General features: G+C 42.5%; 1 protein-coding gene across 5 annotated transcripts in view; it reads right to left on the reverse strand.

Moving 5' to 3' along the window:
• The window catches only part of ARHGAP21 (Rho GTPase activating protein 21), a 173,611-nt gene that overhangs the window by 33,848 nt on the left and 123,949 nt on the right, over positions 1 to 15,814 (reverse strand). For 3 of the 5 annotated variants that reach the window (XM_059729086.1, XM_059729084.1, XM_059729083.1), the window contains exons 7-8: positions 14,649 to 14,678; positions 10,907 to 13,175 (exon numbers count right to left, since the gene is read on the reverse strand). In XM_059729086.1, coding sequence (XP_059585069.1) covers positions 10,907 to 13,175; positions 14,649 to 14,678 — 2,299 coding nt within the window. The remainder of the gene's footprint in view (positions 1 to 10,906; positions 13,176 to 14,648; positions 14,679 to 15,814) is intronic. The other 2 variants (XM_059729087.1, XM_059729085.1) reach the window with 1 other exon arrangement.

Genomic DNA, 15,814 nt, shown 5'->3' on the forward strand with positions numbered 1-15,814 from the left:
CCTGTTCAGGACTGATTTCATGTAGTCTGTTGTTTTCCCCATATGCCCTGGGCCTCTGGTCAGGTGAACCACCATTCCTGAACTCACAAATTGTCCAGTTACTAATTGCAGAGTGCCTCTCCATCTAGCCTCCTGAGTTTGCCAGAGAAGATTCAACAAGGACACAAAGTCCTGTGCTTGAAACAAATACAAACTGGGGAATAATTGGCTAGGGTACAGTACTGCAGAGAAGGATCTTGGGGTTACAGTGGATCATCAACTGGATATGAACCAAAAGTGTGCTCTTGTTGCAAAAAATAAAGTCAGCTATTAAGAGGAGTGTCACTTGCAAATCAAGGGAAGTCGTTCTTCGGCTCTATTTGACACTGGTGAGGCCTCACCTGAACTACTGTGTCCAGTTTTGGGCCCCACACTTTAAGGACATGGACAGCTTGGAAAGAGGCCAAAAAAGGGCAACCAATTGGAGTTAAGACTTCAGGCACCTTTGGAGTTAAGATTTATGGGCAATGCTGAAAGAACTAGGATTATTTAGCCTAAAGAAGACTGAGGGGGGATTTGATAACTATCTTCAAATACCTGAAGGATGATTTAGGGAGGAAGGAGATGGCTTTTTCAATAGCTTTAAGGGGCAGGACTAGGAGCAATAGCCTTAAACTGCTGCAGGGAAAAGTTAGGTTGGAAATTAGGAGGAGCTTCCTAACTATGAGGGCAGTTGGGCATTGGAACAGACTACCTAGAGAACCTTGGAAACTTTCAAAAGTAAGTTAGACAAACACTTGACAGAGACAGTTTAGTCAGGAATGATCCTGCCTTGAGCAGGACTAGATGACCATATGAGGTTCCTTTCAGTCCTATTTTTTATGATCTATGATGGTGTGTATATTTAGTCTAGTGTTATACTAATAGTAAATAGATGGATATATGTGAAAAAACTATGTATGGGTGCCATCTAACTATGAAGGTTTAATTATATTTCCAAGTTGTATAAAAGAAATATGATCCACATGATACAGACTTCAGGGCATATCTATTTCTGGCTAAGTACCGCTTCATGGCTTGTGAGAGTGTAACTTCTTTAAATTATAGTGATATGCAATGGATCTTGTATATATTTATTTAATTGTGAAATGTTTCCATTGCTAAACAAACAACAACATTCAAAATCTGTTTTCAGTTAGATCTTCACTCTGCTAGACATTTTGGACTATTGACTTTAAATATGAAGTTTTGATTATAAATATGGTTTGAGCTACAGAAGCACAAATTAATGTTTAAAAACATTAACTTGTAATTTGTGTCCAAGCTGCTGTATTTTAAAATATCAAGGGGTTTTTTTTAATTGTTCTTTGGATAAGGAACATTGAAATTTTCAGCCTGGGGCTGCAGTAAAAAAATTTCAGGCCAAGTTATAAAACTATGAAAAAAATTGGGGATTGGAGACTGAGGCTTATAATAGAAATGCTGATGAAACATTAAAGGTTGTGCCCATAGTGTCATTAAAATAAAGGAAATAAATATCCCAAAGGGAACAATGTCAGTCCTGATTTCTACTGCAGTTACATTTGTATTTATGAAACTTGAAACTGCAAGAACATAACTGGTAGAACGAACAGGAACATCACAGTACATTTTAAGTTTTCCCTGTTGGGCCTGACCTGTTAAAGTCTTTGGTAAATCTGAAAGCTCTCTGAAACTTCCCTAATACGTATCTATGTTTAGCCAGATACCAAGTTTGGAAATCTGCCCATAATGAATACTGAACAGCATACACCACGGACAATGAATTTTGGCATTTAACACTACTCTGGTCTGGAGTCACTTTAGCATACTTTATATATAATTACAGTTTGCTATAGCCCAGTTTGTGTGGTTTAGAGGGGCAGAGGGCTGGAAGTCATGATCCCAGCGGCTCTGGAGCATCCCCCTGCCCCATGATCAAAATGAACATATTTTTACTTCTACTGTATTCTGGACTGTCAATATTTTAAGAAAAAAATAAAGAAAGCTATTATACTTTTGGCTTTCTGTCAATGATACACAAATGCAGTACTCAGCAAATTGGCGATGGTCTTAACTGACCCAACCTTGTTGGAAATAATGTTTGTAAAAGGCAGTTAAGTCTCCAAAATGCTACAAGCAGTTTTTAACTACTTACTGTGCATCTGAAAGAAACAGGCTCATGAAGAGAGTGGATAAAAATTTGTTTAAAAATTAAAAAAAACAGAAAACAGGACATTTTAAATATTAACATATTTACTCAAATACTAGATGAGGTTCCCCACATCAATTGACATGGGGAACGATGTGTAGTTTGCATGCTCCAGGTGGCTCGAGGCTCTGCCCTGGCTCCTTATAGCCGTGATAGCCTGGTCTGGAGCAGGGACAGAGCTGTGATCCCCTGCCTGCAAGCCCCTGCCCAGGGCATGCAGGCTGCAGATCAAGGCTCTGCCCTGGCTCCAGAGCAAGCTGCCCCCATCGCAAGATCCCAGCAGGTCCGGAGCAGCCCCCTGCCCTGCCAGCATGGCAGCGGCTGGTCTCCATGGCAACCACAGCCTTGAATTTTCACAGTGGAAATACGCTGGGGTCTCCAGGGAGACCGGCCCCAGTCATGCAAGCAGGGGCTGCTGGGAAATGGAGTCTGGCTGCCAGCCAAATTGGCCATTTTGCCCATCCCTGTCATAGCCTAAGAGGAAAACAGCAAGTGGCCTAATGACTCATCAACTTGGCAATTAGCTGCTCCTTCACAGGTACTTTCTCCCTCCCAGTGTCAGGCTTCACATGGGCTGTGTCGTTGAAAGGGGTTAGGGTGCAGCTCCCAGCAGCAGTCCTATCCAAGTTGTGGTGTTATTGGGTAGCCATTTAACCAATATAATTAGAGGAGTTTAAACAGATAATTTTCTTAATGATATTTACATCCCTAGTGCTTAGTAAGAGAAACCAACTATGAAGTTGATTAAAAGCAGCCAACATTGAGCATGACTATATAAAAGCACATGGCCCGTACCAGGCAAACATGCTGATGGAATCCACCACAAGGGTGGGTTAGTACAGTCTATGTGAATAATACATATCATAGTGCCCATTAAACATAATCTCCCTCACTGACGACTCTTTTTCAGCTTATGGTGGTCCACTGCACTGAATACATTTCGACTTCCTCTTCAATCCCACAGCTGAACTGTGCCTGTCTTTTCCATTTCCAATGATTCCTGTTTCTTCACGAGCTTTAAATGCCTGGCAAACATTAAAAAATTGGGCCCCAAACAACTCATCCAGAATCTCTCTGTTGGCCCACCCCTCTCTCAGCCAGGCACAAATAATTACTGTGTCCTCGCACTCCATGAGGTGAAGCCAGCCCAGATTCCCTTGCGCCTAATTTGCATATAGATGTTTGGAGGATCCCAGGACTCACGACAAGAACACCAGGTTCCAGGCACGGGTTGGGGATAATTAGTACATGGATCCTCCATGGTGGTATACGGAGTACACATGTATGTGTGATGAGTGCTGAGCTATGGGATCACTACTGAGTTATGGGATCACCATGACTTGAAATGCTGCTGACCCTGCTGGGGCCCAGCCCAATTAACTAAATGGTAGATCACAAGCCTCTGGCTTAGGACTAATATGCACAGTTTGTACTACATATAAGAAGGAGCTTGCACGCTTGCAAGGAGAAGTTCAAAGATTGTGGGAAGAGTTGAAGAAGGGGGAAGCAGTGAAGAGAGAATGGGAAAGGGCGAGAGAGGGGGTGAAAAATTGGTTCCGCATCAGGATGAAAGAACGGATGTTCCTGGCCAAGGCGCAGTGGGTGGATGAGGGGGAGGAATGGGGAAGGTTTTTCGCTTTACGAGTGAAAAGCAAAAAGTGGGTGATGGAGGCACTTTGCACGGCCGACGGAGGAAGGTTGGAGGATGTGGAAGGGGTCTTGTGGGAGGTGACTAGATATTACAAGGATTTGTTTCATAGGAAAGCGGTGAGGCAGGAACAAGTGGAAGGACTGGTTGGAAGTTTGGAAACAAAGGTGGGGAAGGAAGGGAGGGAGAATCTGAGAAAGGAATTAACAGGAAGTGAAATGCTGGGCGTCCTGAGAACGATGCCACTAAAGACGACACCGGGAGGAGACGGGATCCCGATGGAATTCTACGGGAAGTTTTGGGACTTAGTGAAGGGGGATCTCTTGGCCCTTTTTAAGAAATTTATGGCACGGGGTCAGGTAGGGGAGGGCTTTGCCCAGGGTGTCGTGGTCCTGATTTACAAGAAAGGGGGACGGGAGCACATTAAGAACTGGAGGCCAATCACCTTGCTGAATGCCGATTATAAATTATTCTCCAAGATCCTAGCAGCGAGGTTGGGGGCGGTGTTACCGCAGGTGCTGGGTGAGGAACAGATGTGCGCAGTGGGGGGGCGGCGAACAACATAAGCACTCTGGGTGCTTTGGGACACGCTGTCGTATGTCACGGAACGAAAGTGGAACATGCTAGTGGCGAGTCTTGACCTGCAAAAGGCGTACGACAGCATTGGACATGAGTTTCTGTTTCGGGTTCTGGAAGGGATGGGGATGCCGGGAGAATTTGTGGGGTGGGTGCGGGCACTTTATGGAAAGGCTACAAGCAGGGTGTTGGTGAGGGGCTTCCTGGGGGAAGCCTTTGCAGTGGACTCGGGGGCTCTTTGTCTGCGCCATTGAGCCTCTGGCACAACGGATCGGGGGGATAGGGTGATTAGCGGGGCGAGAGTGCCGAGGGGAGGAGAATTGAAAGTCCTCCTATACATGGACGATGTGACGTGTAGTGAGGAACGAGGTGTCCCTGGGAAGAGCTTTGAAGCATGTAAACGAGTTTGGGGAAGCATTCGGAGCGAGGCTGAACATGGACAAGAGTGTAGTGCTTGCGGTAGGAAATTGGGGGGAATTGAGAAACTTTGGGCTACGGGTGGAAAGGGAGGAACTGAAGATGCTTGGCGTCTGGATGGATATCCAGGGGAAAGGGAAACGGGCTTGGGAAGTGTTGGAGGGGAAAGTGAAACAGATGGTCGGGTTATCATCGAGGGGAAGGTGCAAGCGATCAAACAGTGCTTGCTGCCGCTAATCCTGTACACGACGATGGTGTACCCCCCATCCTGGCGACAGTCCCGGCGGGTCCAGCAGGCCTTGTGCCTTTTCTTTTGGGGGGGGGGGGGAAAGACAGAGAAAGTGGCTAGGACAGAGATATATAAGGAAGAGGGATTGTGGGGATGGCGCTTCCCCAACATAGAGACCTTTGTTTATGTGCACTTTTTGAAGATGGTGGTGAGGGAAGCAAGGGGAGCAACGGGCATGGTTACCAATTTCTGCAGGTTCTGGGGGGGAAGGCTCCTGAGAAGGCTGGGCCTGTTCGGGAATGCGTGGCAGGGAGCGTAGGCTTGGCAGATGTCGCTGCCCTATGCCCGACTTGGAGCCTTTGTTGCACAGGAAGGACTGGAGGGGTTAGGAATCGAGGGGCTGGGAGATGCCAAAAAGGTCTTTAATTTCCTGAAAGGAAAGCAGAGGATGCCGGATGTTGGGGAATTGAGACCGGAGCAAGTCAGTAGGGTGTGGAAAGGACTGGTGGGGAAGGACTGGAAAGGGGAGCATGAGGAGCTGACGTGGAGGGCGGTGCGAAATGCTCTGCCAGTGCGACAGGTGCTCTATCACTGGGGACTCTCTCGGTCCCCCAAGTGCCCAAGGGAGCTCTGCGATGAGCCCGAGTTGGTGACACATGTGCTGTGGGACTGCTTTTATGCACAACGGGTGTGGGGGATGGTGACTACCTATTTGAAGGATACGGGAAGGGGAACGGGAGTGACTTCCAGAAGTGTTCTCTATGGTTTATCAGAGGGGACAGATGGGACATGGGGGGTGAGGGTCTTAATCACCTGCACCAAAGTAGCACTATGGAAAGTATGCTCTTTGTTGGCTCTAAAGGGGTCGTGCTTTTCCACAACAGAGTGTCTGCAGTTAGCAATGCACGAGCTGCACTTCTATAGAGCTAGAGAAGGAAATACGAAAGAAGGAGGGGACAAAAAATTCTGGCAAGAGCTGGACTTCAGGGGGTTGTTTCAGCCCAGCACAGGTATAGACTAAACTAAGAGTCATCAGCCTTTGTGGGTAGAAAAGGCTGGCTAGGGTTGTACATGGGGTAAAGACAACAAAGGGACCTGTATGTTCTCGCTTTTCTTTTTCCGGGAAAGTACAGGATGTCCAACACGATACGTGTAATATGTGTTCGATAGACACTACTCAGGGATGTTTGTATATACTGTGTAAAAATGAGATTACGTGCAATATGATACCAATTCCGATGTTTGGTTTTTTTTAGTATGTTATTTGGAATGTTGTATTATCCTTTTGTGAGGCCTCTGTTGGAGGTCATTTTGAGCCTTTTGTTATGGTCTGCTTTTATAATAAAATGTTTTTAAGGAAAAAAAAAAAAACTTGTACTACATATAAGAGGTGCCAAAGAACTGCTCAAAAGTGTGGAGTACCTGTGCTAAAGCTTGCAGCAGTTTTGAAAAAAAGATAACATGCATCAACTCTGGATAAACTAAGTGTGTAGGTAATACATGCAAATTGCTACAGCCCTGTTTAATTTCCAGGTAATTGTTTCAAAATTTGCTCCTCATTTTCATGTGCTCAGGGAGAGCAGGATCTGACAGTAAGGAGAGGGGGAAGGGGCTGCCACACTAAAAACTTGGGGAGAAGCAGAGAGTAAGGCTACCTGATCTCCCAGATTTATTTTCCCTGCTATGGCAGTGGAAACAGTACAAATTCAAGGAAAATCGCCAATATTTAGATTTTGTACCTGGAAAATTATAAGAGACTTACAAAATTGTGCATATACAGAATCTAATTATTGGGGTGGTCGTCTTATAATCACAGCCAACTGCTATTCAAGTAAATATGGTAAATGCATTTTTTCTTTTTAAAACAAATTAACATCTACTAAATTTGAAAGTATGCCAACTTACGTAAAGAGTTACATTTACTACAGTCAACCATTTAAATGTAGAAAAAGATTATTCAAAAGTAATTCATTCAGTGCTGGAGTGTTAAAGGAAGCTGAACCACTGAACTGACAGAAATTACCGGCTAAGCACCTAGAAGCAGAGCTTAAGTGCTAACCTAGCTTTTGACAGCAGTAGTCTCTTCAGTGGGTTTGTTTAAATGGTTCAAGCTCAATGATTAGTTCAATCAAAAATTAAGAAACAGGAAAACTTATTTTCTTCCTAGCTCTCAGTAAAAAGAAGATACGGGAGGTTGGAATTTACTATCTGTAGAATTTTCTTGGACATCTTGGATCAAGCTGCCAATATAACTGACACTCTCCAGAGCATTAGAAAATTCTTGATGTTTACCAAATACCTCTTCGGCAAAAGATTTAAAAGTATGCCTAACTACATGATTTTCAAACTAGACTGATGCATCTCTTCACTTGTTAATGATGGTCTAGAACAAAGAATGAAGATTCTGAAGCCAACTGCAATTTCAAGGGTTGAGTTTCATTAACAATCAATATCCGGACTCTTTCAAGAAGGGTCATTTAATGTAACCAAGGAGCTTAGGCTTCGGTTTTAAATTCTGTCCAGAAAACAGAATCTGCATCATTGGTTCCCACTGTGCTCCCTACTAAATCGACAGCATTATTTCCTAGAGCTCTGGCACTCTCCCATCCATGCAGCTACAAAGCTATGAGGATTCACAAGACTACAGTACCCAAAAGTTTTGACAGCAAACCAAGACTAACAGAGAAAGTTATAATCCTGTTTCTTCTGAGCTGCACAGCCATTACCAAAATAACTGCCATGATTTAAAGCTTCTTTGTGCTTTAATCTTTATACACCTTTAAAATCTGAAAACACGCTACATCCATCAAAAATTCAACCCTTTTTGTTGTTTAAATTAAGCCCAACTCTTTTTACAAAATCTTTCATGTAATGTAGCCTTAATTATCTGTTACAGCACAAGATTTAAATGACATGTGTTTACAAGACTCCCGATATTCAAACATGATGTATGTAATTTTATTAAGCATGAGCTTAAATATTTTAAAAATAAAAACAGATGATATCGAGCTGAAGAAAAAACCCCAGCATAACAGAACTAAGAGGAAAGCGGGTTTCATGACAGCACATTTGTTATGTCCTAGAATCATTCTCCTCCACCTGTCATGGCTTGCAAAATGTTCTGTCCATAATAAGTCTGATTTCCTCATCTTGACCTTCTACATAATTCTGCTTTCTCTTAGATCCCTGCCAGAGACCCAATCCATGTGCTCTTTAAATCATTTTGCTCTTAAACATCTTTCCAGCTGTTTCCACGTCTCTTTTCCTTGCTTGCAGAATAGTATTACCATATTTTCTTGCACATAACCCACACCTTTTCCCCAAAAATCAGCTAGGGAATATTGGGGTGCACATTATACGTGAGAAAACGTGCTCCCCATGGTTCTGAAAGTGTGTGTGGGAGAAGATAGAGTGGACCTAGTACCACAGCTCTGGGAGCCACATCAGTTAATGTTGCCACAGCTCCCTCTCCCTCTCCTCCCTAGCCAAAATTTTGTGACATAGGGAATCCCTTTCCCAGCTACATTCCAGACTAGGACAGCACAGGAGTTGATCTGCGGGTCAGAGCACCTGGTCCAACTCAGCATACAGCTCCGAACCTAGCATCCAGCCCCAGCGCCAAACCAGGCCTCACCCTGCCCTGCAGCCCCAGTGCCGGTATGCTGAATTGGGCCTTCCCACAGGGCCCCAGCTCATGGCCCACAATCCCAGGGCATGACCCTGAGACCTCTGGCACTTACCAATATTCCACGATAAGATTTTTTTTTCCTTCTTGGGGGCCCTTCTGAAATAGGTGGCATGTTATATGCAAGAAAATATGACATTTATTGCTGCCAAATGGCATGTGGAACAGTTTGGCTCCACGCCAGTCCTCAAAACTTGACACACTACTTATTTGTATCCCTTCCTGAGACCAATTTCTTTCATAAATTGTTGGTCCAAATTCCACGTCCATATTTTTTTTAATAAGTGACTGCAGGAGTTTTTAGGGTTGCAAACTATTCTTGTAAATATATATTAAAAAGTATGGTACATCACCCCTTCTGCTAAGGCATTACCATATTTAGTCAAATACAAGATGAGGTTTTTCCCCTCAATCACCATGGGGCCAAAGACCCCTTCCTTGTCTTACATTCATATACATGGAAACCTCATTAACTACACTATTAGTAAACTGCTGCCAAAAAGCAGCATCTGTATTGTAGTGGAAACAAACTATGAAGTTTACTAGAGGCAGCCAACACTGAAGGCATAACTATAGAAGAAATGGCCCATATTGGGAAAACCTACTGATGGAAACCATTTTTTTTTGGTGTGGCCTGGAGTGTGGGGGAGAAAATGGGCAGATGTTTTCTCTACAAGGAAGTGGCACTGGGCCCAGAGATACTGCAATACTAGGCTGGCACTGGGAGAGCCAGACCCAGCCCAGACACCCTCCTCTTGGTGCCAAAAATGCTTTATCATAGCCAAAAGGCCAAGATGCTGATGGGAACCTACCACAAGGATAGGTTAGTACAGCCCATGTGAGTACAGTCCCCCTCAGTGCTAACTCTTTTCAGGTCATGATGAGCCATACCACTGCATACATTTTGACTTTCTCTTCACTCCCACAGCCAAACTGTGCCTGTTTTCCCCATTTCCAATAATTCCTGGTTCTTCACTAGCTTTAAATGTCTGGCAAAAACCACCAAATGGGGCCTCAAACAGTTTACTCAAAACCCCTCTGTCAGCCCCCAGCCTGGCACATATGACTAATGTGGCCCCAGCTTCCATGAGGTTAAGCCAGACCAGGTTGCCCTATGCCTAAACTGTGTATCAATTTTTGGAGGATCTGAGGACTCATGACAAAAACACCAGGTCCCAGTCATGAGTGTGGGGCTAATCAGCACACAGGTCCTTTGTGGGGGGGATATCTGGAGTACACAGATACTGAAATGTGGGGTTACCATGGCTTGAAATAGTGTTGACTCTACCCAACCCAATGAACTATGTAGTAAATCATGAGCTTTTTGGCTTTGGACTAATATAACATATAGTTTGTACTATATATAAATAGGTGCCAAAGTGCTGCTTAAAAGTATGTTTATGGAGTACCTGTGTTAAAAATTGCAGCAGTTTCAACAAAGGTAAAAAGCATCAATTTTGGATGAATTAAGTCAGTGGGTACTACATGTAAATTACTACAGCTACGTTTATTTTTTCAAGGTCCATTTTTTCCGATTTTCTCCTTACTGGCATGTGCTCGGGGAGAGCAAGGTCCGACAGTAAGGAGGGGGAGAAGGGTCTGCAAGGGAAGAAGTTTGGAGGGGCAGAAGGTAAAGGGGCTACCTGACCCTCTTGATTTATTTTCCTTTCTGTAGCAGTGGGTGGGGGACAAATTCAAAACACCTCCAAAAATCAGACTCTATACCTGCAAAATTACATCAAATTTTCCATATTTAGAACCTAATTAATTGGAGAGGTCATCTTATAATCAGGGCCATCTTACATTCCAGATTAAATTAGGCTGTAAAGAAATAGGCTGAAAATGTTACAAAAATTTTGGGAGTTTTCTAAGGACCTGAGGAAAATTCTACAGAAACATCTTGAACCACAGCAGATTTTCCTACATGTATTGTACCCATATGAGCAACTTCCAGTGTTCACCAAATTAGTATTTTTTTTAGATGTGTAGCAGCAGAAAAGACAGAAGGTTGATGAAATTCTGCTCAGTCACCTGGGATGCTTCTCTCTTTATTCAAACTATAAAACTAAACAACAAGCAAGAAACCCCCCCACAAAATGTGTTATATGTAGGACATTAATAACATTAATCCAATTTACTCACCTATAAATGGAATGGATGCCAAGGAATCACCAGGTGGGCTGGAACCAGATGCTTTCCTTTCTTCTATCCTTTTTATATGGACCTCTCGACGAGCATCGTTAGGTAACCAACAGGTAGTGTCCGAGACGGCTTCCTGATCATTTACTGCAAGGATGTAGGAGTGATGTCTCAAAGGTTGAGGAGTTTGTTGACAGGAAGGAGACTTTTCTCGCATAACAACAGTAGCCTTTTCATTTTCCATAATGTTGGGCTGCTGACTCTCTGGTTCAGAGTGATGTCTCAGAGGCTGAGTTTGTTGACCAGAAGGAGACTTTTCTTGTGCTTTATCATTTTCCAGAATACTGGGCCGCTGAAGCTCAGGCTCAGAGTGATGTCTCAAAGGCTGAGGAGTTTTTTGAGCGGAAGGAAACTTTTCTCCTGTAATAATGGTGGCTTTATAATTTTCCAGAATGTCGGGTTGCTGAAGCTCGGGTTCAATGTGATGCCTCAAATGCTGAGGAGTGGGTTGGCTGGAAGGAGATTTTTCTTGCATAAGATGGTTGTCATCATTTTCTAAAATACTGGCTTGCTGCACTTCAGACTTCTTTGCATCTTCCCTTTCAAAATCTTGAATCTTTTGTCTGATGGAAATATCAAATTTATCAGAGGTAGTTGAACTCTCACCTATTTGCTGAACAGGTTTGGCAGAAGCTGCAGATAAAGAGGGGGACTGGATGCTCTCATCAGTTTCTGTTTTGTGGTCTGGGGCACTTTCTGCTTGGATCCTTGATTGTTGATTTTGCAGATCACTTTGATCCAAGTGATTTACTGCTCTTTGGTCTTTGGTGGCAACACCATCCAGGTTCTGGTTAAGGGGAAATAATGCTTTTGCTACATAGGGAGAATTCTTCAAAGAGTTACTTTTAGAACCCCTAGCTGTCACAAGGGGTGATTTCTCTTGTGAAGTGAGTGTAGTCTTTGAAAATCCACCAGCAGCTTGCAAATCTCTAGTAGGCTGCAGCATTTTTATATCTGATGGAACGTTCTGGAAATGTGTAGCAGATACAGAGGCTCTACTACCAATTCTGCTACTGTCTGAATTATAAGCACCTGCAGCCACAGGAAAATGTGGACCTCGAAAGGACATATGGAATGCATGCTGTCTAGATCTCTCATAAATTCCTCGTCGATCATCCTGTTCAGTAAATCCAGACCATTTGTAACTCTTTTTTCTGTCTCCATTTGAATCTGTAACAAGATTCTCAGTACAAAAGTTTTCTAACATGTCACCCTGTTTGCTGAGGTAATCCCATGACCGAGTCTTGTGGCTCCTAGCACTAATAGATGGTGAAATTAATGCATCTTGTGAAGCACTTCTTGGCCATTCTTTCATCAATACTGATTCTTCCAATCTTTCCTGTGATGCACTTCGCTGACGGATCTGAACAGACTGTGGAACCCTATCACGAGAGGTGCTTCTACGTCGTACCTGTGGAGCAGTTCGATTGGGCATCACTTGATTATAGTCTGTTGTGCTTTGGGAGGCTGCTCTCAAACTATTTAATCTTTCCTGTATTGTTCGGCAACCATACATGTGCAAACGTCTATTATCAATATATTCTTTGTAAGTTTTGTAGTTTTTCCAGTCTATGTGCTGCTGGGAGTTTGGAGAAATGTAGTGATTAGTAGAGACAGGAGGAGAACCTGCAACTTGAGTAGCTGGTCTAGTGCTTGAGATCCATTCTGGATGTCCTCCATAATTCCCAGATTTACTTGGCATTCCAGTGTGATCTGCTGGCCCTGTAATAGAAGTCTGAGGAAGTACAATGGCAGTGGACACTGAAGAGGGTGATGATGTTGTCCATACTTTTGTTTTTAAAGTGGTTTGATCCTTTAAACCATATCTTACTTCCTCTGTCCTGTGTGATGGACCAGTATGATTGGTTCTAGATGATGACAAGTCTACAGCCTTCTCAGAAGGCACAATAACAGTCCTTATGGTTTCATTGCAAACACACACAGCTGTATTTGATTTTGCAATGTCTGTTGGTGATGGAGGCACTTGTATTTCCATTCTATAGGCCCTGTCTGGTGGTGTTAATGCCCGTATTGGTCTACTGGCTTGCTGTCTGCCCAGAGAAGAAACAGAAGGTGATTTGTCACTAGGATGTGACATGACAGAAGCCATGGCTGCTTTTCGAGGATAACATATTGATGGTGGTTCAGGTATGTTCTGTGCATTGCCACTGTAGGTTTCATTGCCTTTCAAATAGGCATCTTGGGAATATGCCTGTGAATGGATAATTTAAAAAGTGTTAAGTCATAGAAGGAGGAGATGGGGAGTGGGGGGCAAGAAATCACCACCCTGGCTTTATACCACGCAGTGGCAAGATAAAGTCCCTTAGTAGGGACCATATCCAATTTTCAAGTAAATCTAAGTATATATGATCTGAACCAAAAAGCTAATCAAAACATACAAAAACATTAATTTTCATGTGGCAAGAGGAGAAGTTTACTATATGAAGTCACTAGAAAAATAACCTGAATTCTGAAAATGGGTGGAGGGAAAGAGATTTCTCGAAAATGAAGAGCACTGATCAAGCGAGATTAACACTTTTTATGATTTGCTCCAATCATTCCTTCCATTTAAGCCTCTTGATGCTGGGAGCTAGGATTTCACAGAAATCAAGTTATATGGCTGCATAACAAATTCAACCAACACTAGAAAATTCTCTTTCCTTGCCATATAAGTAGTAGATAATATTTGTGCACACATACTTCTCTCTGAAATATGCTTCACATGTAAGAGGCACAGCTGTTAAATGTAAGAATAAATTATAACATGTCTGTTGTCAGCCAACACCCCTTATATAATCTTACAAGTCCTACAGAAGATGGATTCAGAAAGTGGCACTAACTGTACTGCAATTTTTTTTTTTAAACAGAAAGATAAATATGAAAATACATGCATACCTGTTATTGCGTATATATCTTATAATGAGATGCACACTAACATTTCAAGATAATTGGCTCAGCATACTCAATAATCTGTATTTTACCTTACATTTAAGAGCCCAACTCCTAAGAAAAATTTTATATTACATTTTGCACATTTAATCAGCTCTCTTTTACATCAAGAGAGACTTTTGTAATCATTGTGAAGCTAACAGCACATACACCAAATGAATATGAGGCATACAGATCATTTAAACAATCCAATGCTATTTAAAAACTTTAGCATGACCTGGTTTAGTTAAATTATGATGAAATAAAGAGCTGATAACACTGAGCTTGCCAATGCAGTAGAAGACTGAAATGATTTCCTAGGGCTTTTACACATTTAGGTGTGGTATCATATTACAGCATTTCCTGCTCAAATCACAACATGCTCACTTCAGACAATCAACATGCCCTGTCTTAGCATTAGACAGGTTGTAAAACCCCAAGTGCAGCCATAAACATAAGATTAAGAGCAAAGTACTGAGGGTAAGGGCGAGGCACTTACAATGCTGCTGCAACAAATATTATGTTGAGTATTAGTTAAGTGCAGAATATTAAAGCAAACTGAAAAGAAATCAACCAAGTAACACAGGCACATACCACAAATTAACAGGTTAAATACTCTGAAGAGAATTTAGCTAACCAGAATATCTAGCTCATTTCCACCAACTTGCAGGTTTAATATTCTAGAGTCCTACAAAGCCATACGAAAAAAAACACATGCCTTACAAAATCAGAGAAATGGCTACTGTACATCTCTTACCAGTGCTGTGACATCCTTTGTAAACCGCAGCTGGCAGAAAACAGGAAAACAGAGTAAAAGCTGCTTACGGATGTAAAGACAGAATTATGTTGTCATATTGAGGCTGAATACAGCAAGCTAAAAATATATCTACACTGATTTCTCTGGAAGGTACCAACAGAGGAAAAGGGCAGTGGAGCATAAAAAATAACTTCAGCTTCCTTGCAAGCATGTCTCTTTCAGGCTTCTACCTGATCCTTGTACTTAGTCCCTATCCTTCTGGAAAGCCAAATGCATTTGTGCCATGTTGCCTTGGTGCATCCCTACTGCTGCTTATACAGAGCTCTGGTTCTCTGTAATAAGGCTTCCCTTCCACTAGAGCAGCATTACTGTCTCATCCCTCCTGAGCTGCTACCATTCCTGCTTCCAGATGACGAAACCAAGGCTTCATTATGCATTTAAAACAGTGCACCCCTTACTCACATATATCAGAACATAACCACAAGCTGTCAGCTGACTGCAGCTGCTTTCACACTGTATATCTGAAATTAGAGAGATGATTCTGCAGAAACATTCTACCCATATGATTCTTTTTATTTCTCATGTTTCCACTCATGAAATAGAAGCAAGCTGTGTTCCCATTACATCTTGCACTTTTGGTCTGCTGGCTCCCTTAGAGAGCAGTAGAACATAAAAACTGCATTTCTAGACTTTTTATATGTAGCCATTTATGATGTTGGTAGGCTCCCAGTAAGATTTTTAAAAAATAAAAATTGGAAGGAAGATGAACACCCAGGAAAAATGAAAGTGAAGCACTAGATAGCATGCAGAAAAATAAAATGAGAGAGAATCATGCTACATTAAGAAAAATGTAACATAGTTCTCCCACACAGACAAGGATCATGTTAACATTTTCTTTAAAAACTAATTTATAATGTGTTTTGGGCTAGAGACCGACATTACGCATAAACCCGTTTAAGTGATCAGAAACTGGTTTAAATCTGTAACAGAACAGATGCTCAGCACACATAATCCAGTTTGAAAATGGCTGAAATGGGTTTGAGATAAACCTGTTTGAATGTAGTATCAGCCTTAACTGATTTGGCTCAAACCGGTTTATGCAATGTCTGTCCCAGATCCCTTCCTGCTTTAAATTAAGCCAGAGTCCTTCAGCATCCTGGCATGCT

The sequence above is a fragment of the Alligator mississippiensis genome, chromosome 5 (genome assembly GCF_030867095.1).
Source record: "Alligator mississippiensis isolate rAllMis1 chromosome 5, rAllMis1, whole genome shotgun sequence".
In the NCBI taxonomy this organism is placed as follows: domain Eukaryota; kingdom Metazoa; phylum Chordata; order Crocodylia; family Alligatoridae; genus Alligator; species Alligator mississippiensis.